Source organism: Lepisosteus platostomus, chromosome 3 (assembly GCF_059453375.1).
Source record: "Lepisosteus platostomus isolate fLepPlt1 chromosome 3, fLepPlt1.hap1, whole genome shotgun sequence".
In the NCBI taxonomy this organism is placed as follows: domain Eukaryota; kingdom Metazoa; phylum Chordata; class Actinopteri; order Semionotiformes; family Lepisosteidae; genus Lepisosteus; species Lepisosteus platostomus.
Genome location: NC_142613.1, coordinates 38,662,182 through 38,690,036, shown reverse-complemented (window position 1 = coordinate 38,690,036; position 27,855 = coordinate 38,662,182). Strand labels below are relative to the sequence as shown.

Genomic DNA, 27,855 nt, shown 5'->3' with positions numbered 1-27,855 from the left:
CGGCATCCTGGCCTCTACCTGTCACGGCCTCCTAATAATCCCCCTCTACAGTATAAATTGGCTATTGTTGTAGTACTTTTAATCAACAGAATAGGGAATGTTAAAATGGAATGTAAATAAAAATAGTTTCTGAACGTCATTATCAATATTTATTTGTTGATCTAAATATTATATTCATCCTAGCTGGTAGTTGTACCGTATTCCACTTTCTTGAAAACATCTGCATTTATATCAAGAACTCGTTCACTTGTTATTTTGGAAACATTTTAACATAATCGTTTTAACTACAGTATATTCTGCTGTTGTTGCAATGAACAATAAAATACTCAGTTTCTAATGTTGGGCACTGCACTTGAGCAATGCTCTGGTACAGTGGTTAAAAGCTTGTCTGCTACTTAGAAAGTCCAAGGTTCAGTTCAGGTTTAAAGCACAAATATTTTTTTTAAATTAAAGTAGTGCTGTTTTACAAAGCTAAATTACTCAGCTGGGTTTATAAAAAATAGCTTTTTTTATTATACCTTGTGAAAGCGATGTACTTTAAGTTTTACATCCTGATTAAAATAATCTATATTTTGTCTTAATGCTGATTTCAGCAACAATAATTAGGAAATTATTAGTTACATTTTGATTACAAAAAATACATTTCATACATACTGTACTGTCTTTAAAAACCTACACTATTGTTTCAGCATATCTGTGAATATTTTTCATGTGATTCATGTGCGGCACATCAAGCTATAATAAACCATTATAAATTAAATTTTATTATTGGAAAAAGATTATCCCTTATCCATGTTAAGTATTCACTGTGCCACCTGGCAGTTTTACAAATTAGTGTAGTCCTGCAACAGAATGTTTTAAAAAATGCATTAAAACAGACCATGTACTCCGCATTATACTGCATTCTTCGTTGCGCATTCTGGATGTCTGGATCTGTAGTTAATATACAAGAATGATTGTACTACAGTATAAGATAATGTTATTCTTATTGTTGTAAGGGTACTGTTGCCAGAAAATGAGATTAAGATGGACCCTATGAGACAAACTGGCGAAAAGAAAGAGAGAAAAAACGAGGCACAGAGAAAAAGCCAGGCGTACTTTCTAAATAGCGGGATCAAGAATCGTAGTTGAAGTTTAGTCTCGGGTCAGAAAGCCGGAGGATCAATAATATTACAAAAGGCAGGAGTTTCAAGAAAAAAGGCGAGAGACAGGAGCTCCAGTGGTGAAACCATACTGAGCATTGTGTTGAACGTAGTGAGCCCTTAAGTATAGTGAGCGCGGTGAATAGTGAGAGGTGCAATTGGAAGGTTAGTTCATGCGCTGGCGTTTATGGCAATTGGGAAGAGCAGATGTCTGATTGTCTGCAGTCGTGGGAATGCGTCAGCATTTGCGGAAAGGATCTGGTGTTGGATTATTTGTGGTTGTGACAATTGTGGACCTTTGTTAGAAAGGCTTTCCTAAATATTTCAAAGCAAGAAAAATTCTATTGTACTGTATAACAAAGATTTCTCTTTAATAGAAGTATATTTATTTGCATGTAAAATAAATTAGCTAAATGTTTAAGTTAAACCTTAAAAAAAGATTTAAAAGATTTTCAAGGTTTTAAAACTTTCTTTCACCAAACATCTTGTTTTGCTTTATTAACTACTTTCCCTATCCCTATTCTAGACTGTCTATCAGATTTATTCAAGTAATCCCATAAGTATGGAATTTCAGGCCCTATAGTTGTAGTAATAGAGCTGTTTTTCATTCTTTGGTATGATCTTTCTTACTGAGTACAGTATATAACTACTGGGGAAAACACTTTTTCTTTGCACTTGTTCAAAACATGCTACAAACTGCTCTTTTATGTGTATAAAATAGTCAACAAGTACATTTATGGAAGGTCTTAAAATTTCAATCCAGAGGAGATTAGTTTCAAACAAGTTCTGTGTTATTTTGAGTATTCCATTTGAAAGACACAAACATTTGAGATCTGAGAGAAAATCTTTGAGATTAGCCATGTTTTCCAGTTGCTCAAAAATTATTCCTTTTGTAGCCACTTTAACATGTTTCTTAAGAAAATTAATTTAATTACTAATAAATTATTTATAAATACTGTAAGTATTTATGAGTACATATAATGCAGAGTTTGAAAAAGTTCCCTGAACGTTTTGAAACTTATAGTAATGTCTGACTAAATAATATCCAAACTATCAATTAGTACATGACTAAAATAGATGTAAAACGAAATACATATTTGTACACCAGGTGTGACATTTATCCTTAAATCATTAAAAGCATTTTGATGGCACCCATTATGCTTGCCTAATTAAGAAGTGTAAAATGTTTTACTCCTAAGAAAAGTAAATCAATTCCTAAAATAAGAATGGGAAAATGTATTTTTCCCCAGAATAGCAACAGATGTTACAAGCATTGCCAAACGTCCACCTTAAATTGTAAAAAGTTTTTATTGTCCTGTTTATAAGCACTTTAAATTCAGTCTTGGAAGAAAAAATAAAAGAAAATGGTCCAAGGAATAAAATTTTAATTTTTTATGTAATTTGTAAACTATGGGAAGTAACTTTGCTTTTTATTTCATTTTATTTATTTTTTTTGGGGGGGGAGGGCGTAATTATTAGACGTAAACTACAATTACATTTTCTTTCTTTTTGTTTTTATGAAATGAAAGCTCTGCTATCTAGAAAGGGTCATTCCAAAATAAATCTACTTAAAATAGCAACAAATGTTTGGAACTTAACTCAGATTCACAGATTTATCTTTGATAATGTAAGGCTTGTTCTTTCATTTCTAAATTGAGTCAGGGTTTCAGGAACTCCAAAGTCACCAAATGCATCATATTAACTTTAGAAATTTGTGTTGGAAAATGTATTTTGTTTTAAAAATGGCAAGTTTATTATCTAATGTGGAAGGCTCGATTCATCCACTTACCTGCACAAACCACACTGTCTTATACTTCCTCAACATTATACTAGACATACAGTATTCCCAATTTCCAAGGTCTGTCCAATCATCTAAATTTCTGCCAGACCTTCGTCCTAAGTCAAAAAGGCTAGTCTATTGTTGTTAAAGAAATGCATTTCTTTATTTAAATCATAAAGCAGTTTGTTACAGAGAAGCATAACACTAGCTAGACTGAATTGGGGCAGTGTAGTGGCTTTGTGGCTAAGGATCTGCTCCTGTGGCTGGAAGGTTGCCAGTTTGTATCCCGCGGTCGGCAGAGGAATCCTACTTCGTTGGGCCCCTGAGCAAGGCCCTAAACCCCAACTGCTCCAGGGGCGCTGACCCTACGCTCTGACCCCAAGGTTAACTCCCTGTCTGTGTGTCTCATGGAGAGCAAGTTGGGGTATGTGAAAAAGACAAATTCCTAATACAAGAAATTGGATATGGCCAATAAAGTGATCTTATCTTATTAGGGGTTAGTATGGCAAAATACATTGCTATTTGGAAAGATAACTACATTTTAGTGACTTTCACAGTGGTTCACAATCCAAAATGAATTTTGTACATCTCAGTTTGAAAAAGTTTCAGTGGAACCAAAGAAAGCAAACAAAAAGTTATAAAAGCCTTCACCTGAGGAAGATGCTGTTGTACTAAGCAGAATTACCTATTTTGTGATGTACAATTCTATGATTTATGAACAGATTTTATTTCTAGGAATTTGTATGTATTTTATATCTTTAGATGTCACAAAGGATTTCAAAGGATTGTGACATACTCTTAACTTTTTTCTAACATACAGTACAATGCAGTACAGTATAAGGTACAACCTGATCAAGCATAATAAACACTTAATTTTGTTTTTTAACAGGATTATTTTTGCCTTTTCCTAGAGGTATTATATTTTGCCAAGCTAAAAACGGCTCTATATTTGATAGATATGTCCAGAGATAATACTCTAGGTGCAACTCACTAAAAAGGAAACTGTCAAATAAAAAAACAAAAAACAAATTTTTCTTACATTTCTTTTACTGTATTAAGCCCAGAACAACCTTGAAATGTATTATAACAAACAATCACACAATGCAAGGGTCTATGCAGCAGTAATGCATTAAGCTTCGTTCTTTGATGGGTCTTCATTCAGAAGTTACTTCAACATGTTGTTCACTGTATATGCTTAGTGGAATATTATAGACTTGAATTTTAAAACTTGCTCTTCTCTGAGTTTTTTTTTTTTCCGTGCATGGATTGCTACTTGTATGATCACTTACTATTCTTTGGGACAGCAGGAAGTACTTGGAAGTGAGAATCTTCAAGATCCAATTGGATAAGTACAGTGGTTGGGTTACTTTAAAGGTTCCTACCTAGAAGAAACACAGACTGTGTTGTCTTAAATGATGAAAGTAATTCTAATCACTACTACCACAGAAGTTCATCACTTAAGGTGGTGGTATTACAGTTATTTTTTTCATTTTGTATTTGAGCTTCTGTTTTAATTATTGACCATATTTATTTTGGGTTTGTGTTATTATTGTTGGTTATCCTTCTGTCTAAACTCAAAGTTTGTTTTATACAAACTACTGTATACCTTTATCTGTCGTTAGCCATACCCTTATTTCAGCTGTAACTCATACATGGACTAAAGGTGCTAACTTGATTGTTGCTGTACCTGTACATTAAATAGAATTTCAACCTTGCAATCAATCTCTGTCATATACCTTTTTACAGATTCCATAAAAAGACATTGCAAATTAGATTGAATTTTACAAAGCAATCAAAATCAGCATTGAAATCATCTTCTCTTGTTTACTATATGAATACACAACGAAAATGCAACACTCATATTCTACATCAATATCTCATTTGCCACTTATACTGTACTATGTTATTTTAATTTCATTTTAGTGAGCAGACAAGTCTGGTGATTTTCTTAGAAGAGCTTTCCACTTTTTATAAAGAAAAACTGAACTTTACTCATGAATGTTAATAAAAACATCAAGTGTTAGGTATTTTGGCATTTGGGTTCTATTGTTAAGAACAATATAAATCAGTTCAGTACACTGTTGCAAACTATTGCAAAAGGTGCTATAGCACATAAAAGATTGATGGAGTTAAAATTTACAGAATTAGTTTAAAGAAGGTGTATAAATAGCAATTCAAAAAGATGATTTCAGTTTACACAAAAACAGTGAAATACTGTATATGACATCGCCATGCTTAAATACTAAAAATCATCTGTTAGTTTGCGATAAGACTGTAGGCCTAAGACTGCAGTGAGGAATGTTATGGATTGTGAGATGGACTGCTTCAACAATCAGCAAACTAGGTCAGAAAAAACAGCAAAATTACTCTGTGTATGCCATGTCCTGGAAGGGGTTCACCACATCATTCTGGTGCCCTCATATCTATTTGATTAATCTGTGAAATAATTTCAGCTTGTAGTGTCCATAGCACAAACCAATCTAGAACAAATAAACAGCCTATGGATAATGCTTGCCTTTTACATGGAACTGACCTATTCATACAGTATGTAATAATCCAGCCAATAACTGAGATGTCAGCAGAGAGTGCTGGAGTATTTTTTTCAGTGTTGAATGGAATTTTGACCATGACAGATTTGATGGAATCATCTTTTTATGTTCTTTATACTGTCTTTTGCATTGTTCAAGCCTCTGGGCGTTAATGAATGATGTGTGACACATGAACACATGAACGTTTTTGGACAATGCAAAACTACAAAATTACAAAGGTGTGGTTTCAAGAAATCAAAGTGAAAGTCTTGTTGCCAACGTTTGCCCCTTGAAATGACTCCAACAGACCAATTGTGGTAAAAGCTCACCAAATGCCATCAATAAGAAACAACTGCAACTTGTTAGATTTCAGGTGTTGGCTGCTGTTACACAGGAAGAGTATTCAAGATAGTCTATCCATGTGCTTTTTCAGGTATGTTTGTGAGCACTAACAGATGTTGTTTAATATTTACAAAGGTTGTACTTGTTTATTGATTTGAGTTCTGTTCACATTTTCTATTGTTTGCTGTGTACGCATAAAAAATGTGATTAAAGGCATTACACTTGTGCATTGGTATATATTGTATTTCTTTGAATCAGAAATCCAAAAGAACTTCTCTTTAAGCTTAAAGCTGAGAAATAATTTTAGTAAGGTCTAGACATTTATAGTTGTGTTGCATATACTGTAATTCCACTTCCTATTGACACTTACCTTGTGTACCTTAAAGAGAACCTCACAGAGGTTATGGATTGTTTCAGCTCGTGGCCAATCTAATGTACTGACCTGAAAAATAAGTAAAAGCACACACAGTATTTTTTTACATCTTTTATAATACAGTGCCTGAAAGCTTCAACAACATTTTTTATGTCAACACACAGATAAGATAAGACAGATATTAGCCAAGTCAAAATTAATTTAACAATTTTGACTCAGTTAATACCTGAGAAAAAAAAATCTATCAGCATACATGTTTTTGTGATCAAATGTCTACTAGTGTTGTTTAATCATAGTATTTTAAAACTTAACATTGCACAAAAAAAACTTTTTTTTTTTGCATTCAAGAAACTAGCTCTACACATACAGTACACCTGCATTACTATTTGAAAGAATAAGGCTAAAATAAGGCTAACCTCAGAGTTAACTGGAGAACATGAAAAGGAGCGTGTTGGGACGTTCTTTTAAGTTAAAGTATTTGTGTATATTCTTTTTGATATGCTTAACATTTCACTGGTTAATCTGTATATTGATATTAATCAAAATAAAAATAGAAATGTAATGGGACAAAATATAGGGATTACAGGCTACAAAGTTCCATAATTACAGATTAGTTTAAAATTAGCCCTTTGACATAGTGCAAGAAGACATACATCAATACTGCACATCAATAGTTAGAAATCTGCTTTTGCAAAATAATGGTGCACACTGTGCTCTTGTAGGTTAAAACTAACCTTCTGTAAGCACATTTGCAGCAGATTTTACAATTATGGTCCGCTGTGCACATTCACAAAAGGATGGAGTGCATGATCCTGTGCTCATCTCATCTATAATTTCACATTCTCCAAAGAAGCCTGAACAATTTTTCTTCTGCATACAGTCTTTTCCAACCTTCATCACTTAAAAAAGCTTCATGGTATCTTGCTCCTTTATTTTTAATTTATTTTATGTGTTATTTTAACAGGAATGCAGACAAGGTTTAAAACAGTGATTATTGGCTACAGGATTCAAACACACTTAAAAACACCTTTCATTTTGCACTCTCTATTCTAGATAAACTATCCAGCTCATGTTGAATGGGTTTAAGAAGTGTGCTGTACACAATCTATCCATACAGATGCAGCCATTCAAAATGGGTGGGGTATTTCGCGTTATACCCCGGTGGGCGTGTCGCATCAAAACGCAGTATCACGCAGTATCACGCGGTATATCGCGTCATTTGACGTCATGCCGGAAAGTATCCGGCATCACCTTGTAAAACCGCCAGGAGGAGCCAATAAAGCTTAACCTCTCATGTACAGCATTTGAGCTTTTAAATTTAAACTGTGTATTACAGCATGTTAATCATCAGTTATTAAAAAGTTGGTATATTTTATGAAAGCAAGATTGCTCAGTTGGACAAAAGTACACAACCTACCTTTATCAGAAATATTTATGCATCAAAGCCTTTACCGAAGATATTACTAATAGTATTAATAATGAATGACTTTGGACAAGCTGTAAACTCAAAGTATAATTTATTTAGCACATTTGTACAAGCACTTGGAATCTGTCCAAGCCCTACTTTGTCAGGCATTTTCTTTTACTGCAACTGACATAAAAACTCCCTTGCTTTTAACAGAGCATTTCATAATTTCTAACTACGAAAATTATTTAAACTGCGACACTTATCATTCAACCAGAGCTCGAAATATCACAAGGATCCTCAAGAGCACATCAAAGACTGTATTAAAAGATACTTGTATCAGATACATGAGAATCCAGGCTTTTTTATCAACGCTTTCTTTTCCGTATACCAGATATTATGGAAACACTTCAGAAGGGTGTCAGCCAGTCAGATTCCAGGAATCAGTACTTTAAAGAAAAAATACACACCGGTATTCTATTTCTCCCTAAACATTTTAAGCATCGAAGTCTTTAACTAACATGTGAAATAGCGTGTAAAAAAGTGGAAGTTTTAAGCTCTTCTGCTAATATAATATTGAATATCTAAAGAAATTAATAACGATATGATTATATTTGTGTACTGCGACAGGGCTGTGTAGGGCTGTTTCTCCTCTCTCTTCATGCGACTTCCCTAGTAGCCCACTGGTCTACGTGCCTGATTACTAACCTGCAGGTTGTGTGTTCAAATCCAGCTGGCGCCATGACTTTTCTTTTAACAAACATTTCTTCGAAAAAATAGAATAGCAATATTATGGACAATAAATTGACTTTTATATTTCTAAATATCACAACATGATCGAATTTAAGTCATTTTTGATAAGAGAAATGGAGGCTGTACAGTATGCGTTACAATATAAACATTTATATTGATTTAAATCGCATTTTGATTTAAATCGCAAACGTGTGTTTAGTTATATGTTTAGTCATATGTGTTTAGTGTTAACGTGTTTAGTTATATGTGTTTCTTGAATCATAATCAGACAAATGCAACATAAATTGATACAGTATCTTTGTCTTCTAAGTATCTTAATAAACTTTCAGCATAGCTTTCTCCCCGTTTAGATCTATTTTTCTTGGGATTTTGGGATCAAACGTGGAAAGATTAGATTGTAATAGTTTTTATTTTTTAAATACGTTTTAGAAAAGTGTAATCTATACTAAAAAGCTGTACACCACCTGCTATACAGATACATATTGTAATACTTTCGGGTTTGGATAGGACGGACACAAGAACTCAGACTTGCGGAGTTAAAGGAAGTGAAAGCCTTTATTTTTCTTCTCCTTCACCATCTGCTTGCCCGGCTCTCCCGCGCCCCCGCCCGCCAACATGCGCGAGCCAACACACCGCCCGTGCGCCCGAGAGAGAGAGAAAAGAGAGAGAGAGTAAGACCCAGGGGTGCAGAAGCAGGGAACTATTTACAAGGAAAACGGATACCTCCCCAGACTGTACGCCCGCTTCACTGTAGGACAGCCACACTGGTCGGCGGCCTTCCTAAACCCCGCCCTGACCACTTTCACTCCTGTCCTGCCCTTCCCCGCCCACCCCAGCCGGGCGCTCTTCGGCCTCTGCTTGAGGCGAATGTATATTTAGATATTTAGACCCGGCGCTGCACAGAGAGTGCGTCTGCATTTATAACTTAGTTTTTAAAATTAGTCAAGCAATATGAAGCATCTCTTTTTACTTTTAAGTCCCTTAATTATCATTAAGCACAGCTTTCTCACCACTTAAATTACTTTTTGATACCATCCTTAGACAAAGCAGAAACTTCTTGTATTTTCCGATGACATACAAGTGGAAAGATTACAGATTTTAATCTTTAATTTTGTTACGTTATACTTTTAAGGAACGTTTCATCTATACAAACACCACAAAACTATTCTCGATTGTATTTCTGAATGTTATGTTACACTTACAGTAGTTCACTGTTTTAAATACATCTAATTAAGAAAGTTAGGTGTAAGCATAAACTATTAGTAATCAATAATATTGAATTTAGCGCTGTAATAAGTTGTTGCACTTTCCCCCACATCTTGTAAAAATATATTTTCATTGTTCAAATATACATTAAATCTGGTTATCATATAATAAGTTAAATACAAAACCAAAGAAAAAACAGGGTAAAATGTAATTCAAAATATTTTGCTAACAATGTTAACTGTTTATAATCAATTGTATTAACTAAGGAGTAGGATGGCACAGTTATTAGTATGCTTTTTGTTTTGTTTCTTTTTCATAAATACAACAGTAGTACCTGATGTCTCAGTGGCTTTCAAAATTAAATTATGCATGCAAACCTGTGAACTGGCCTGTGATACTGGCTATGTAATACCCTGCATTGTGGAATAATAGTTTATTTTAAAGGATAGAGAAAGCACAGGAAACAGGCAGTTAGATTGATCAGATTAGTACTAGTATACTTTAGATCTTTTTTTCTGAACCAGGGAAAATCTGATCATGTTTCTCTATAACAATAATAAAAAACTTTGATTACAAAGTAAATACCCAGACAAACGCAAACGCGTTTTTAATAAAATGCTTTTATTCATTCAGCAGAGAGAGAGAGAGACATCCAGCAGAGAGAGACACACACACCGGTTTTCATTGACAAAAAGTAATTGTATTTTTTACATTCCTCTTGTCTAACAGGAATGTTTTGTTTGTGGACAGACTGTCCACAAACGTGAGACTGTCTTTCTCAGACTCACATTCCCGAATGTCCCCTGCCCCGGTCAACAATCCTAAGAAGAACACGAAACAGCCTGTTAATAAAATTGTTACAATTTTGTTCGGTCAGTTCTTCCTCCCAGAATTTATAGATCGCATCGATCAATTCCTGTTTTGTGAGGGGCTTAGCAGTTTTCCGAACAAACCTGGGCGTAACAGCTGTTCCTTTTTCTGATCACTCGCTCTCTGGATACACGTGCCCTGTTGCTGCGATCCACTCCTGCCCTCACACCTAAAGAAGACTATTTTAAATTTCTTTGCGCTGTCCATTGTGCAATGAACCCTTGTATGTGCTGTCCTTAAGGTAATATCACATAAAGGTGATATGTAAAATAATGTTTTTAATTATTGTTATAGAGAAACATGATCAGATTTTCCCCGGTTCAGACAAAAAGATCTAAAGTATACTAGTTTGTCAATCTTCTCATCCCCTCTTTGCTAGATGGCTTTTGAATAGAGTCACATGAAGAGAGAGGTGAAACAGCCCTACACAGCCCTGTCACAGTACACAAATATAATTATATCTTATTAATTTCTTTAGATACGCAATTCTTTTAATACAGTCTTTGCTGTGCTCTTGAGGATCCTTGTGATATTTCGAGCTCCGGTTGAATGATAAGCAAGGGAGTTTTTGTGTCCGTTACAGTAAAAGAAAATGCCTGACAAAGTAGGGCTTGGACAGATTCCAAGTGCATTTTTGCAATTTACGTTGCATTGTGCATTGTGCTGCTGTAATACAGCTGTAATACAGTAATGCTGTAATACAGTTTAAAATAATTAAAAGTCTAAACAGTATCAGCTTTGGGTTTGCAAAATGGGTTGCAATTTTAAAAAAGTCAAAAACCACACTCAAAATGCAATTTAGAGCTTTCTGGCAAGAGGAGACAGCCAAATAAATAATGTAACATGCCACTGTTTGTGCATGAACAAGGTTATACTGCTATTTCCTTAGATACGCGATTTAAAAAAAACAACATTTTTTTTTTTAAATCCCTGGCGGAACAGGACATCCATAAGAATCAAGTAATAGGTTTATTCCATGCTGAAAAAAAGAAGAAAGAAAACACATTCCATAAGAATCAGCACTTTTATATATCGCCTTTAAAGGTGGCTTCTCAAAACGCTTTACAGGATAAAAACAACAATAACAACAACAACAATATTGTATTTCATTGCACTTTGACAGATCGTCCTTAAATCAATTGTTGACTCTTCTCTCTTTTCTACTTTTTTGGAGTGACTGAGCTCCGCTCTGTACCACACAATGATCCCCCCAGAGTCTCTGCCCCGAGTGATTTGTTTTTTTTTGACAGAAGGCAAAAAACTCTCTCTCGCTTGCCCTCCCCCCTTGTGTATTGTCTGCTTTTTTTGTGCCGTCCTTTGACAAAACAAGGCTCGCCAGATAATGTGAATCGAAACCTGTTTTTCTAGCTTTTAAAGTTGTGCGATGTGTAAGCAGGAACACATCATTATATCTTACATATGAAAAATACATAATATAGCTCCCAAACAAACACAAACGTGTTTTTAATAAAATGCTTTTATTCACTCATAATCTGACAATTTCAGGAAGACTAAGGAAGGACTAAGGGAATTGTCATCTGTTGTTGAAGCTCTGTGAGCTCGGTGACTTTGAGACCACTTGTTATCCCAGGTTGTTTGAATCGCCACAATTCAAATAGAGAAAAAAGAGCTGACTGACAAGATTTAAGATGTGGCTGTCAATGTTGGATTAAAAAAAACACGTTGCCCGACGTTAGTTGCATTGCTTGAAAAATCATTTTATTTCAAGAGACTGGATAAGTAAATCAAGTGTTTTTTAACTTCCTGAAAAACAAGTAAGAATTTAACTATATGTGCATATGTGTCTGTGGAGTGTATCTTATTTGCCTGTCTGTCCTGGCTGTGCTCTCTCGCCCTCCATCTCTCTCAATTCAATTCAATTCAAGATGCTTTATTAGCATGACAGATGGGTACAATCAGTGTTGGGTAATTACTTTGCTTTGAGATGCCACTTTTTAAGGTGATATATAAAATCAAGGCTTTAACTTGCTTTAACTCCGCAAGTCTGAGTTCTAGTGTCTGTCCTATCCGAACCCGAAAGTATTACAATATGTATCTTTATAGCAGGTGGTGTACAGCTTTTTAGTATAGATTACACTTTTCTAAAATGTATTTAAAAAATAAAAATGATTACAATCTAATCTTTCCACGTTTGATCCCAAGATCCCAAGAAAAATAAATCTAAACAGGGAGAAAGCTATGCTGAAAGATACCTAGAAGACAAAGATATCAATTTATGTTGCATTTGTCTGATTGTGAATAAAAAAACACATATATTTAAACACGCATTTGCTATTTAAATCAAAACACTATTTAAATCAATATAAATGTTTATATTGTAACGCATAGGTGACTATTCATTGTTATTAAAATGACTTAAATTCAATCATGTTGTGATATTTAGAAATATACATTTGTTTGGTGTGAGTGAGGTTTTATTTAATCTCTGACCCAGGGAAAAGTTTTAGTTTTTCACAGAAATGTTTGTTAAAAAAAAAGTCATGGCTTCAGCTGGATTCGAACATTCACCATGTGATATGGGAGTCAGGAACCTAACCCACACCGCCACCGGCAAGGTCACTTGCAGAGTGCTGAAAAAGCCCTACAGAAACATTATCAACAGACAATGTACAGCATGTACTATTCTTGTGTTGCGGTACATGAATATAATTATATCGTTATTAATTTCTTTAGATACGCGATTCCATATTATATTCCCTTTTAATCAAATTCTAAAAGTATGCTTGTTGACTCCGGTATCACGTTAGTTAAAGACTTCGATGCTTAAAATGTTTAGGGAGAAATGGAATACTGGTGTGTATTTTTTATTTAAAGTACCGAGACCAGCAATATACTGTATGTTTATGTTCCAAAATTAATATCGTTTATGGCCTTCACACGCGTTGCAGTATGCTTCTATTCTTTTTATGCTTAGGCACTAAGATTTTCCTTCAGTGGTAAAATTCCATAGAAATATTCAATACTAAAACGGGCACAGTTAAGACATTTAAATCTTTCTACGACAGACCAACGGACCACGAGTGCTCCTGTCGGTCAACCAATCATGTACCGCGGTATTTTGCGTCAACGCGCGTCACGATGCACGAGGCCGTAGCCAATTACCTCCGGTACGTGTCTGTGCCGCGCACTTTGAATGGCTGCATCTATACTGTACAGTAAAGGTTTAAGTTGAAAAGGCAATTGTAACTTTCTAAAATGTAGAAACGTTTCAGCTCAGTGTTGCAAGTACCAAAAGTATGATTGATTTTTGTAAAAAAGGTACTGTGATTGCTTAATTGCTTTTTGTTATTTGTACAGGTATATTTGATAGTGTGCTAATACTAATACGAATATAATAATAATACAAATACTAATACTGATAATAATTCCTAAAATGTATGTACCACTTTTCTGGGCACTCCACTCAAAGCATTCTGTACACCACCTGAATGATGTGTCGGCAGCCATAGTGCGCCAGTAAACTCACTACACATCAGCTGTCAGTGGGGAGGAGAACAGAGTGAGGAAGCCAGTTCATAGATGGGGATTATTAAGATAATAATCCCAGCAGATCAGAAGCAATACAAGCATTATTTCTATGACTTTGATATACTATCACAAAGACAGGGAGAATCATGCAAGCTTTGTCATGTGACATTAGCCATTTTGCATGCTGTAACTCCCACAGTGCCTACAGTACATCTGTGAAGTGATCAGGTTCTCACTGATAACTTTGTGTATCAACTGTGCAAATAATAAATAACATTTTACTGATTCTTCCTTTTTCCTGACTGTGTCAGAGTAAAGAATGACATTAGCAGCAGATTCAGTTTCACTCTGCTTTATTACCCTTTAGTTGTACAGGAGGTCATACTTAACACAGAGAGGGGGTGGCATTTAGTAAAGGAGAAAGACAGAGGCATGTGCTTGACAGATGTGGACAAAGAGGAAATTTCCTCTCCATTAAATACGATGGGTAAAAGCAAGTATTAAGAATGGCTAAAGGCATCAGGGTCAAGGTCAAAGGACAGGCAATGCTAGGGGTCAGAACACTACAATACTGTATAATATATAATAAATAATAGACCACTTCAATTGAATAACTGCTATTTCCACTGCTATTTTTCAATTAAAACACCTATATCATCAATCTTGATAAAAATAAATGTGACATAAGGGAAAGATGTTCTTCTGTATCTGGGAATCAGTGTTATATTTTTATCCATACCAGTCACAGAAAACCATGTCTCCTCAGAGCTATTTAGACTTATACGTATTACAGTACATGTGTGCAACAAAGCTTGGGCTTAACTGAGAAAAATCATTACACAGCATGGCAAAGTAGATTTTGTTCACCTACGGTAATTAATAACAGAGTTTGATTACTAACTGTTTGTGCCAAATACAGAGTCAGCCAACTCATTCAACTCACTCAACTCATTCCAGAGCAGAACATCTGACCTTGGCAGTTCAAGTCTGTCTTTTTTTTCCCACATGCATTCACTATTTCTTAGTTTTAAAAGGTGTTTTGATTATCCTCATTTATTATTCATTGAGTAGCATTTCATTGCCTCAGTGGTGTCCCTCAAGACCATGCGATTTAAATCTATAATGTGACATGAGACATATTAGAGTCTAAAGGACAGACAGGAGAGTGGTGGTATTTGTTTATTAGCCATTTCACAGAACAGTCAGAGGTCTGTTGCAGTTGTCTGTGGAACGCATATCCCAGAGCATTATTAAGTTCCATTATGCCTTTGAACATAGAACTAATAATCATAAAACTGTATTTTGCAAGGAATGAAAATGGAGCTCACAGCAATGCTACTCTATGAAGAAAATGTAATGGTGCTCTCTCTAAATCAGCACAGTTTTTTTAACAAGATATTTTTGTTATCAACCTTAAATTCATCTTTAAATTACATTTGATAATGATCAAAATTTGATGTATTCATGCTTTATAAGAAAGTTATCTCTGGCTATATGTATGTCACCACATACAGTCTGGGTGCTATAGTGAGTATTTTTTTAATGTTTTAAATTGTGATGGAAAAATTAAAGCTATGCACAAAACATAGACAAAATATATAGTGATATGAGGTACAATATACCAGTAATTTTATATATATATATTTGGTTATATTCTTAATGAAGTATTTCTTTTAAAAAATGCCATTTGTGGGCAGTGGCAAAGTGCTTTTTATTAACTTACACTATTTCTATCACCTGTAACGAAGAACATTAATGTTGTATTACCACTAATAATTAACTCTTGAAATAAAATCACATCAACCCAAATACTTTATTGATAATCTGTTTCATTTTTTTGTGAACAGTTACAAGAATGAGTGTCTCTTTTGTAGTTCAAATGGGAAAGGCACTTGTTTGGAATGACTGTTGAGCCCAGTAGCCTGGTTAGATGTTGTTCTACGTAATTAACTGACTCTTGCTGGGATTACCCACTGGTGTTTATATCCTCATATTGCTGTGCAATGGTGATACCTGTAAAATTCTAGAATTTAATCCTTCTTTAATGTTAGATTGCTCTGACAGGAGCACATCTCATAAAATATCATCAATATAAACTGATATTAGTATAAGGACATTAGACAGAATGTATTATTTCACAATGCTGTTCTAAAATAGCAGACACTGAAGGATTGTTCAGGTTAATCATAATGGAAACATTGTGCCACATGTTTTATTCTGTGAAATATTCCCTCATCTTCAGTGAATAATTATATTCTGTACACATTTTCCTGAAACAAACAAGTAAATTCTGTATCTAATATTATGCTAAATAAATAGAAATAAATTGAAGGAATGTTTAGTCTGATTGCTGTTACGATACCATTCTTTTTGTATCCTTTGAGAATCAAGATTTTCAGGATGAATTCTAAATGTAATCTGAAGAAGAAAGAGTTCAGTATTACTGAACTGGAAAAATAATTACAATAACATGCATCATAAAAACTAGCACATCAATTTGTGCATTACTTTAATGTTGAATGAAACAGGTGGACTGTAACACTGTAATAGTGAGACTAGGATATACAGTGCCATGTACTGTAATAGTATTTAGACTTGCAGTTTACATATTGTGTAGTTTTAATGGTTAAAAGTCATAATCATTTGAACAGACAGACAAACAAAGTAAACAGACAGTCAAAAAAACTAATTATAAAAGCCATCATTAGCATTAGAAATAAAACCCTTTTTTGTGGCAAACCTAAATTAATTTAGGTGCACAAAACTATCTTAACGAGCCATATACTGTAGCTCAAGTCTAGAAAGTCTAGAAGACTTCTTTGTTCTTTCAAGAGATGGCTGGATGAGATTTTTGTATTACTGCTCACAACCAGTTCTTATGGTTTCTGAATTCAAACAGACTTGTGCTTAAACAACTATTGAATTGAATCTGGAGATTGATATGGCTAGTTGAAAGCATTTATTGGAGGTGTGCCGCTTGGTACAGTTTTTCTGTTTTGATTTGGATGTATGTCTCAACCACAAAATATGATAGGCCCCCCCAGCATATTTCACAGTGAGTGTCTTCCCTTCATGAGATTCACATTTTTATGTCAAATGTAACACTGCTGAGTTTGTCCAAAAAGCTCAATCATTTATTCTAACCTAAAACAAGGTTCCAATTACTGTATGTCTAGATATAACCTGGTGTAGGAACAAGGCCTATTATTTCACTTAGAATTAATTGTTATCAAAGAGTTTCTAATATTCTTTGTGTGCCTTGACTAAGCAACTTCCTGCATGTCTGTGTGATGGCACAGGAATGTAGCTAAAGAGGCCCTGTCTTTGTCATCTCAGTCACAGAATGATCTGGTGGTCTTTGCATGTGGGAAAGTAAGATAGATACATTTGTCTTTTGGATAACAATCTTCCCCAGGACAGTGATGATCTACACTCCCCATTGTGGATGTCCACCACTGGCACCTGGATGTTTAACAGAGAGTCATGTGCACATCTGGACATGATCTTAAAGGCACAGGGATTGATGAATCACCCAAAAGAAAATCCACTAATCCACTAATGATCTTTAGGATGTGTACCAAGTCCAAACTTGATAACATCTCAACCAATTACCAACTGGTGATTCTATACTATGAAAACTGTAACCAAATTCACTTTTTGCTGGTTTACCACTGGCTCCCCAGTACTCACTATCTAAACTGGCAAATTGACTTCCACCCATGTGACTCTAAGCAGTGTAGTGATTCATAGCCGGTTCAGGGACGCCAAATATGTAATCATAGTGGCTCTCTGAAGGCACCAGTTCTGTAGGGTTTGGGCATTTACTGAGACAATTATTAATTGTAGCAGTAAATCACAAAGTTGATTCTTTTGATGGCTTTAGAATCCAACCATGCGACATAACTCAAACAACGCGCACACACAGGTACTAATACACGAGGATACATTTATTAATACATAGAATATGCATATAAACCTAACAGATCTTATCGAGAGGGTTATCAGAATACAAAAGATATATATTCAATCAGTTACAAAGTGTTACACATCAAGAGGACATACGTTCAGTATATCATTCATTAAGACCGTTTCGTAAAGTGAACTTGGTTACAACTTCTACATTAGATACTCAAACAAGTACATAACTCTTAGGAATTAAATTGATATCAACTGGTTGGGATAACAATTGAATTCTCGAGCTGTAATGCATTGAAGTTGAATACTCATCCAATCTTTGGGGATTCAGATCTCCTGCGGGCACAAAAAAACAGTTGCAGGCTGTTGCTGTCCAATCCGCGCTCTCTGGCTCCGTGCCAGGCTGTGCTGTGCGGCTTGCGACGGTGCGCTGCTGATGCTCACTGTTGGCATTAACTAGCAAAGTTTGTGCACAGGAGAAAAGATGACTGTGGGTCCCAGCAAGTCAGGAAGAGGACCAGTTCGTTATGATGAAGAGCTAGTTCTGAATAGTGATTCAGCTGTCCACAGTTCCGACCTGTTCACGAGGCCTGCTGCTGGTTACTCTCTGGCAACCTCCACTCTAGACTCTTAGAACAAAGGAAAGTTCTGGCACTCGGACACACTGGCCGTTCCGTGGTTGTCCGGGCTGAGTCTCAGGATGGTCAGGAGGCGCGCTGCGAGAATGTCCTGCCCTTGGGATTCTCCTTTGAATTCCTTCTGAATCTTGTCTGAATCTTGTTGAATCTGAATCTGAATCTGAATCTGAATCTGAATCTCCCAGGCTCTCTGTGTTGCCTGTTTTTACCTGGAGGAACTTCAGCTCATTGATTGGCTGAAAGTTCCTTGGGCATCAGAGTCCCACGTGGGTTACTCGGCCCTACCAGTCCCTGATTGGTTGATCAAGGTGAGATATGAGTCACTTAGTCCTGACACTTAGTAATGCAGTCCAGATGTCCAACTGGCACTCCCTAGACAGATAGGCGCCAATGGGTGACCATTGATCATGATAGCCAGGCTTAGCTAAGTGCATCCCCCTTTGGGAGCTGTCCTTGGACCTTAAATCACCTTGCATGAATGGTTTCTCTTTGGCTGCACCACAGAGATGAACAGAGAAATGAGGCCTAATTTGGGAAAGCTCAGAAACACTTAATTCTGCCTTATTAATAAGCCTCACCGCTACAGCAGTCTATATCAGGACTAAAACTTTTCTCTAATAAGCCAGGCCGAGTGAGCGAATCAATGCAGAATTCTGTCAAAGATATTCTCTCTGAAACAGAAGAAATCTTGCGTTCTTGAATCCACTATTATGTTTGCCTGATAAATTAAAATTAGACATTTGGACCCCTTCTTTTTGTCAACATCCAGAACATTCTTAATAAAGGTATGGCCTATAAGGGTCTGACTTCCCCTTGTGTCTAGCTTGAGGTTGGACCCAAAGATGATGACTGTACTGTATAAACACTGTTTAGTCAGCAAGCTGCTAGTTCGGCAGAGGCCAATGCAAACTGCTAAGCAAAGCAGGGCAAAAGCTCATTCTCTCTCCCAGCACAGAGCACCTGCCATGGATCAATCCACCCAGCTTCATCTTACCAAAGTTTAAACTCATCAAGGATGGGTGCCCAAAGGACCTTTGAGTATAAACCTTCATTATTCACATTACAATTCTCAAAAGTTGTATTATTAATTCAAATGCATGTTTGATGATTAGGTCATGATGGTAAATGCCATATCTTCATGTGTATGAGAATATGAATGTGATTTAATCATATGATACAGATAGAACCTGTGAACTGGACTGAAACACATTAAAGTCCATGTGTATTTTAACTCTGAAGTTATTAAAGTTGATCTTTGTAGTCCCTGAAAAAGTGAACGATCATCTTTTGCATCACAGCAGATCATTTCACAAATATATTCTATTACTTTTGTGGTTTGTTATGCATGTTTTGGTTATATAAATTAATTGTATATTGTATATATAGAATCCTTGTGTGAGACTGTAAATTATTATTTTTGATTGGTTCATATAGGTCGTCAAGTACTCTCACAAATTGCTGTTTCAATTTATGATTGTTTAAGCAAATTAAAACCTCAATCACCAACACTAGCATACTCCAGTCTCTTCCTTTTGTAGTTTAGCCTCAGAAAAGCTTCATCTGTGCAACTCCAAAAACATATGTGAAGATTCCAGTTTATGTTTGAAAACTCTAAATTTTGTCTTTGGATTTATGTTTGCCTTCCAAATCTCTTGTCTCAAAGCCCATGATAGCGTATTTGTATTCCTATTTCATCAGGATTATAAATACATCTGAAGGTCACCTCCAGATTTCGAAACACAACAAGAAATAATGAAACAATGCTTTCACCTGCACATCATGACAAGAAATGTATGTATGTTTATGTGTTTCATACACAATAAATACTTGGCTACTACTACAAAAGCAATATACAGTACAGTAGTATTGTATCATTAACCACAGTAGATACACTGTAATATTTATTTATGTGTTTCTGTGTAGAATATGTGCTTATATATTGAAGAGATTTCAAAATATTTTCAACTTAACTTTTACTAAATAACATAGGATAACATTTAACCTCTATCTGTAGAAATCCCAGTCTAGTTAATTTAATATATTTAAGATAAATATGAGAAAAATGTGTTTTGTAGCCAAACCATACATATAATAAAAGAAAATAAGACCTTTGCTATTGAAACAAAATTAATACAAATTGTATAACATTTGAATAAAAAAATTGTTATTTAAAAAACATTATTTCACATGGAGATAATAGTGTTCATTTTTAGATTGTTCAAAATAAATGTCTCAGACAGCAAACTAGGTTAGGATTATATTCTTTTTAAAATATAAGTACTTTTGCATGTATTAGCTGAGCAAAGCATCAAATCTAAATCTTATAAGAAGGTTAACATGTTAAACTGATTTTCTACTCAGTAGGAGCCTTCTGACTTTTAAGAATAAATATCACTGTAACTGCAGGAAACTCTGTGAAGAAGAACGTATTGTGTGTAATTGAAAGCTCACAGATTCTATTTAAAGTGTATAGGGCAAATGAACTTTGTGCATACAAGTTGTACTGTATAATAGTACAAGACCAAACAAAGTGACCTATACAGTATATTTGGAGTTTATAGTAGCAGATTAGGGGATAGACCACTACCATGTACAGCTACAGTATGTTAAAACATGGTAAATAAATAGCCCTTTCCTACTATTAACTGTTTTGAATTCCTCCCTTGCTGCAGAGTCTTTGCTTTTTTAACCTCATGTGGGTTTCAGATGACCTTGTCCTAATGGTGTGAATATCGTTCCCTCAGACAGACAGTTTGAAGCCAAATCAGCAGTGACTAATGGTGATCATTGACAAATCATGTATTCAGCGGATTGCATTATAAAACGACAGATGACACTTAACCGGAGATATGACTTGTCAATAATACATTAATTGCCAAACAAGATTTACCACATCCCCCTTCACTTTTGTTGCATGTGTTGATTTCATTATATTATAAAATAAGTATAATCAATGATATAGTCCTATGCATTTTCTAAATATTTGAAATATAGACCTTCAGCATTCAAAGTAGGCTAAATGTGAAAATCTTGCAGGCAATCTGCTTCATTATATATCATTTGTATTCAAATAAAACCACTAAACTTGTAGACATTTTCTTTCCTCCATTTCCTGCACTATTGACTTGAGCTTATATGTTTCTACATATTCATAAAATTCTGTATAGAAGTATGGTGCTTTAGCAGAACACAGTATTACAGTATTACATAAAATAATGTAAATGGCTCTCATTTAATTTCAAAATAGTAAAAAGTTATTGTGAACATAAGGAGTTTGAAAATTAAGATGTATTTATAAATCAATAATACATCAATATTATCCTAGCAGAATATTAGAGAGGATTTCTGGTTTCCCATTGCTGCACTTTGTATGTTCCTTTGAAATTTGATAAGGGACTGGAAATAGATATGGAAACAAAGTTAGTTCATAATGCAAATTACAGATTAATAGCATTTGAGAACATATTGTAATAATGACACATTATTTACATCTATCTTGACAGATTAGGATCTATACATAAAAGTGCAGAATTTAGACAAAGGGATATACGAAAGATCCTCCTTTCTGATAGTTTGGCAAGGGGCTTTCCACATGAACCGTAACTGTGTAATTCCCCAGATAGCAGTGGCAAGAGCCTCACTCAGTCAATTCCGGTTGGCCAGGTGCGCTCATTAACCACCTTCTTGTTTACCGGCATCCCGACCCAGAAAACTACAGAGGCTGCAAACAATTTTACCCCCAAAATGGGAAATTCTGCAATTTGTTTTACAAGAAGACCTCTCTTACTACTGCATCTTCATTTAAATGCTCACTGTTATACTCAACCATGAGGGTTTTTTCTAAAAGAAAACCTCCAACTGCCTCAGGAACTGCCTTAATAGGAAGCTTGACATTCTAGAGGCAGCCAATTCAGTGATTTCCTTGTGAGAATTTCAAGAATGCTGCTCACCTAACTGGGATGACCCCGCCCCATACTCCTCATTTACAATACTGAGCACGATTTTGTCATCATGTTACAGAAAGTTATTGCTGCCTTGGAATCAACTAGAGTAGAACAATCGTGTACTACACTGATACACTAAAAGAACTGAACCTTTTTAGTCTTGAACAAAGAACTTAATGAGGGGACCTTATACAAGTATTCAGAATCCTGAAAGGCATTAAAAGAGTCAACTCACCGATTTCTTCATACTGAAGAGTGAAGGATTAGAACTAGAGTACCTAAGTGCAATACTGTATATGTCTATTGCAATATTGTAGTTTTAAAACATGTTCAAATTAGCAGCATAATTTGATTCTGAATCCATGTATTTTGTTATGTATTCATAAACGTGAGCATTTCCCTTCACCTGGACGTTGAGCTACTGTACAGTATGTAGTACAGTATATTAAATTCTTGATAAAAGGGACAGTGGGTAGGGTCTCTTCCACTATTGTTCTATTTTTGTATCCTTTATGAGTGTTTTTCTTGTTTTTTGTTAGCTGTCCAATATTTATTAGACATTTATGAATATAAAAAAAAATAAAAGACCAAATATAAATTAGAAAGCAGACTTAGTAGAGGATTATTATCTGGTCTGCATTTTCATGTGGATGTACGACTGTAAAAAAAGGATTTCCTATATTTCCTAGTGGTTTAGAAGTTATTGAAACATGACCTTGACAAGTGCTTCTGTGATAAATAGTTAGGATAATGAAATTGATTTTTTGCTTATTGCATCCTGCTAGATCTAATTTAATGTTTCTCAAAGGTACCAAGAGAAAAGACTTCACAGTCTATTTGAAATGAATGATGACATACATTAAGTAGACAATGTAATTTCTGTACTCCTCTATTTTCTTAAGCACCATGTCAGTTCATACGAAACTGATAGTATATCTTCACATGCTGTTTAATTCCAGTCATTGCCACAAAATATACACAGGGTTTCAACAGAAAATATATTGTTTCTCCATTCTTTCCTAATGAGATGTGCCATTAAATCCTGATGTAACAGCTTTAATTTAGTGAATTTTTGGAATATATTGTAGAATAGACCTGACTTGGTAAGTAATCAAGGAAAGAATTACATACCACAAATACTATTTAATCCTTATTATATGATGTGGAGGTATTTTTTTACAGTACATTTACCAGGTCTAGTATTTCAAACTGAGATCTCTATATACAGTAGCACCATACTCCTTTATGTGTTTTTTTCTGAATTAAGTCCCCAGGTCATTTTATTCTGTGCAAAAAAATGTCTTCTTTCATTTTAAACCGAATTCAAACTTCAATTTAAAAGTGAAGAGTATGGTGTGATATAGATAACATCAGCATAATGGACAAGAAAGCCTGCAGTAATCACTACTGCACATTGAGCTTATATTTTGTGTTAAATAAATTTAAATGTAAAGTAAATAAATGTTACCCTAATGACAAAAAAAATAATTTTCAGCTTTTAAAAGGGAACATTTTTAAAAATAAATACCTCAGACTGGTGATAGTGCTTAATTAATGTAATTTCTTCTTCGTCTTCATTGTATTTTTGAATGCATCATTCCAAACACCAGTTATTCATTTATTACTGGTAATGTACCATTAGCACATGTTATTGACAAAAATGCATATTATTGACACAAGTCAAATATTTTCAAAATGTTGTGATTTTGTGACATTTCTAGAATAGTTTTATTTGTTTTTCTAAAGGTTATATTTAAAATGGAACAAGAACTGTCTCATTCATGGTATATAGCTTTTAATTTGGTGCGTTAGCAGAATACAGGGACAAAAAACTACTGTACTGTACATTTCCCAAATTCCCACAGACATAAAGGAAGTCAGTGAATATCCACAGATATTAATATACATCAACTACATTTATTACCGTAGTTCTTACAGACTGCTTTCATCTTATTATTTTCACCACTGTTTTGCAAGCGATCATTAAAATTACTTTTAAAGATTTAGAGTGGTGCATACCGTGCCTTGACAATATAATGGCATACTGTATTGCAATATTAACAATTTAAATATACTAATCTAAATTGACTGCATACTTGTATCAGCGAAAATGCACTTAAAGTACATGACAAAGTCATTCAATTTACTACCTAAAATTTTTATTTTAATATATTATATTATAATAATGTTATAAATAATTTTGATTATAACTTTTTTGTTTTTATATCTTTTAAATAAAGATATTAAAGCAATATAAGATATTTCTTTTAATTTTGTTATAATATATTTCTGTAATAATAACTACATAATCACAATTAAATAAAAGTAATACTTTCTTTAGTTAAAATCTAAAATAAAATTACTCGTTTTCTAATTATTATTTATTCAATAACAATTACAAATAATTTTGTATACTGTACTTAAAAAATACAATTGTATAGTATAAGTGTCAAACAGTATATTATCTTATTCTGAGTTGTGGTAGCAACATTCTATCTCAGCAATGTAATCATTGTAGAGTATTTAATGAAATTTTATTAAGTTTGCGGCTAGTATTCTGTACATACAGTATGATTAGTGCAGGGAAGCACTTACAGGTTGATAGACATTTAATACTGTACTGATTTGTCTGACAACCACATATATTGCCATGGCTGCCTTACTTTAAGGATTGATTGCATCACTTGGCAGTTTTACAGAGATGTGAAGTCCTATATCACTTTATTTGAATAATAAAAAGCTATGACATGCTGCTCTCTGTGATACTGTGGTGCCTACCATGGCATACCAACTAACACATTGTGCATTCTACATGGCTGCATCTGTATGTAAAATTTGCCTCATTTTAATATACACCTTTTGATATAAAGCAATGCTACTGTATGTTCATGTGTGCTTTACTTTCTTCAGTGTTTCTAATTGTGCTGATAATGATTGCAAGGGCATAGTGAACTTACCGGAGGGGTGCTAAATATATATAGGAAAGAGCCTTTTAGTGCCAGGAACTTAAACTTGTATTGTTGTGAGGCATCACTTCCTTGGAGCTTTTCACAGACCCAGCCCATGTGAACAATCTGCAAAAGAAACCATTCAAATAATGACAAGAAAATTCTCCCAAAACAATACTTGTCATAATAAAAGGATTGTTATTTTTAAATGTTTATTTAAATATTTTATGCTCCCAGGGCAAAGAAAATGTTCTTTAATATAGTAGCAATATTCTACTATAGTATATTACTACTATATATCTACTACTACAATATACAGTAAATAGTATACTATATCTACTACTACTACTACTACTACTACTACTACTACTACTACTACTACTACTACTACTGTGTCTACTACTATTAATAATTCTCTCTATTCATATGTAGGTTTCATTTCACACCTCTCCACCCCTCTCTCAACCTTCCACCAATTGATTGTCCACTCCCCTCCCGCCTCCTCCTCTCTCTTGGCTTTTATTTTCCCATGCTATATTATCTCTCCTGACTGCCCTATCTTTCTTACACCTGAAGAAGGCTCCACAGCTGAAACATTGTTTTCTTTCTTCTCTTTCCAGCATGGACTAAACCTATTACTTGTTCCTTTGCAGCTTACGCAGTTGCTGACACAGCTACCTACCCGAACTAGAGTACTGTAACAATATTACAATAATGTATTATCATAATATTAGTGGGCAATGTGCAAGGCAAGTGCAACACTATTTGGTTTGTTGTAACATGTAATGTATGAGTTGTATTGCAACATGTAGGACTGACATTTGGTCCTGATGATTCCATTTGTTGTCCATTGGAACATATTCTAAATGTTTTCATTTGCATGTGTACCAATTTCCATTACTTTATCATACACTGTTTTTCATGTTGCAGCTGTTTAAATAAATCAACTTACAGTACATGCAGACTCACAGCTTTGCATGAAATCTGTACAGTGTAGTATAATCTGTATGCCCTCATTTCTGCAAAGTTGGTCAATACTTTTAGTTATTCAACATAGTTGAACTATATTTATTCTTACACTAAACCATTATGGGTGACATGGTGTCACAGTAGTTAGTATTGCTGCCTCACAGCACAGGGACCCTGGTTCCCTTCTGGACCTGGGGTGCTATCTGCATAGAGTGTGTATGTTCTTCCAGTGTTTGAGTGAGCTTTCTCTAGTCGTTCCAGTTTACTCCCACAGTCCAAAAACATAATTGGCTACTGAGAAAATAGGTAATAGTTTTGTCTGTGTGTCTGCCCAATGATGGACTGGCGTCCCTTCTGGGGTGTTACCTGCCTCATGCCTGTTGCTTGCTGTGATATGCTCTGGCTCTACTGTTATTCTGAATTGGAACAAGCGGCTAGAAAATGGATGGATGAATAAACCATCAGTTTAATCAAATTCTAATTAATAAGTCTGTCAAGAACAAATTCTAATCTCATTTACTGTACAATGATAGCCTGGAGAGTAACCATTGCTTTTATGATAGAATTATCCTATCTGAGAATAACCTTCTAGTTAACTTCTACCACCACAACCGCTAGTTCCCTGTGTACAGTATATTGTAGTATTCTATGGTTTATTTTTAAAAATACATTATATATATATATTATATATATGGCTCTATACACAAGAGGGTAAGGATGACATTTGCATAAGAATGATTGCAAATAAGATAGGCCATCTGCTTCTGTGAGAAGTAGTATTTTATTGATCTAAGAGACCTTTCCATTTATTTTTTGAAAGATCCAAGGGAATTTCCTTTGAACTCACAAAGGATGTGCTGTGACTAGTTATTTTATCATTGACTATGCAGATATTACTTGAATAGGCATACAAAACATGTAGCTAATGGGGAGTTGAGTAAAGTATTCAGTACCAGGCATAGAGGATTCGTTTTTTTTGACTGTGAGTTTTTTTCTTTTATTTTGGCCATTGAATCACAGTTCTTTCAATGTATTTTTTTCAATGAATTACAGTTCATTACAAATTGTCATCAGAATATCAGAATACTATATTGTGCTTAATGGGAAAACTACACTCACCCTTCCCCTAGCAAGTGCTATCTCCTGTTAGAATTAAACTCCTACATTTACCTGAATAAAATAAAATGTGAACACATTTTGCTCCAGACCAATTAATACCAAAAAAAATCTACAGTCTTCAGAAAGGCATTGCAGGTGCTTAGAATTGTTAGAGTTTATTGACTGAAAAGTGTTTCTAGATTTTAGATTAAGTTTGTGACACTTGCAGTAAGCACTTCTAGATTCAAAGCAGAGAGGATGTTTGTTGAGATGTGGGGGCTTTCTCTAGGTGTTCCAATTTACTCCCACAGTACAAAAACACAATTGATCAGAAACCATTGTAAAGTTGTGGGTTAATGATTGTCAATGAGCAGTAAAGAAACACACCATATAAAATGACTTTAAAAGCACAAAGAGACAACAAGGAAGGAGAACAGCAAGAAACAACACTGAAG

The 27,855-nt window shown here is 34.6% G+C and overlaps 1 protein-coding gene across 1 annotated transcript in view; it reads right to left on the bottom strand.

The window, feature by feature from the left end:
• Positions 1-27,855, bottom strand: part of sntg2 (syntrophin, gamma 2) — a 166,213-nt gene that overhangs the window by 24,622 nt on the left and 113,736 nt on the right. Inside the window, exons 12-13 of the mRNA XM_088623452.1 lie at positions 25,343-25,459; positions 6,163-6,234 (exon numbers count right to left, since the gene is read on the bottom strand). Of these exons, the coding sequence (XP_088479578.1) occupies positions 6,163-6,234; positions 25,343-25,459 (189 nt within the window). The remainder of the gene's footprint in view (positions 1-6,162; positions 6,235-25,342; positions 25,460-27,855) is intronic.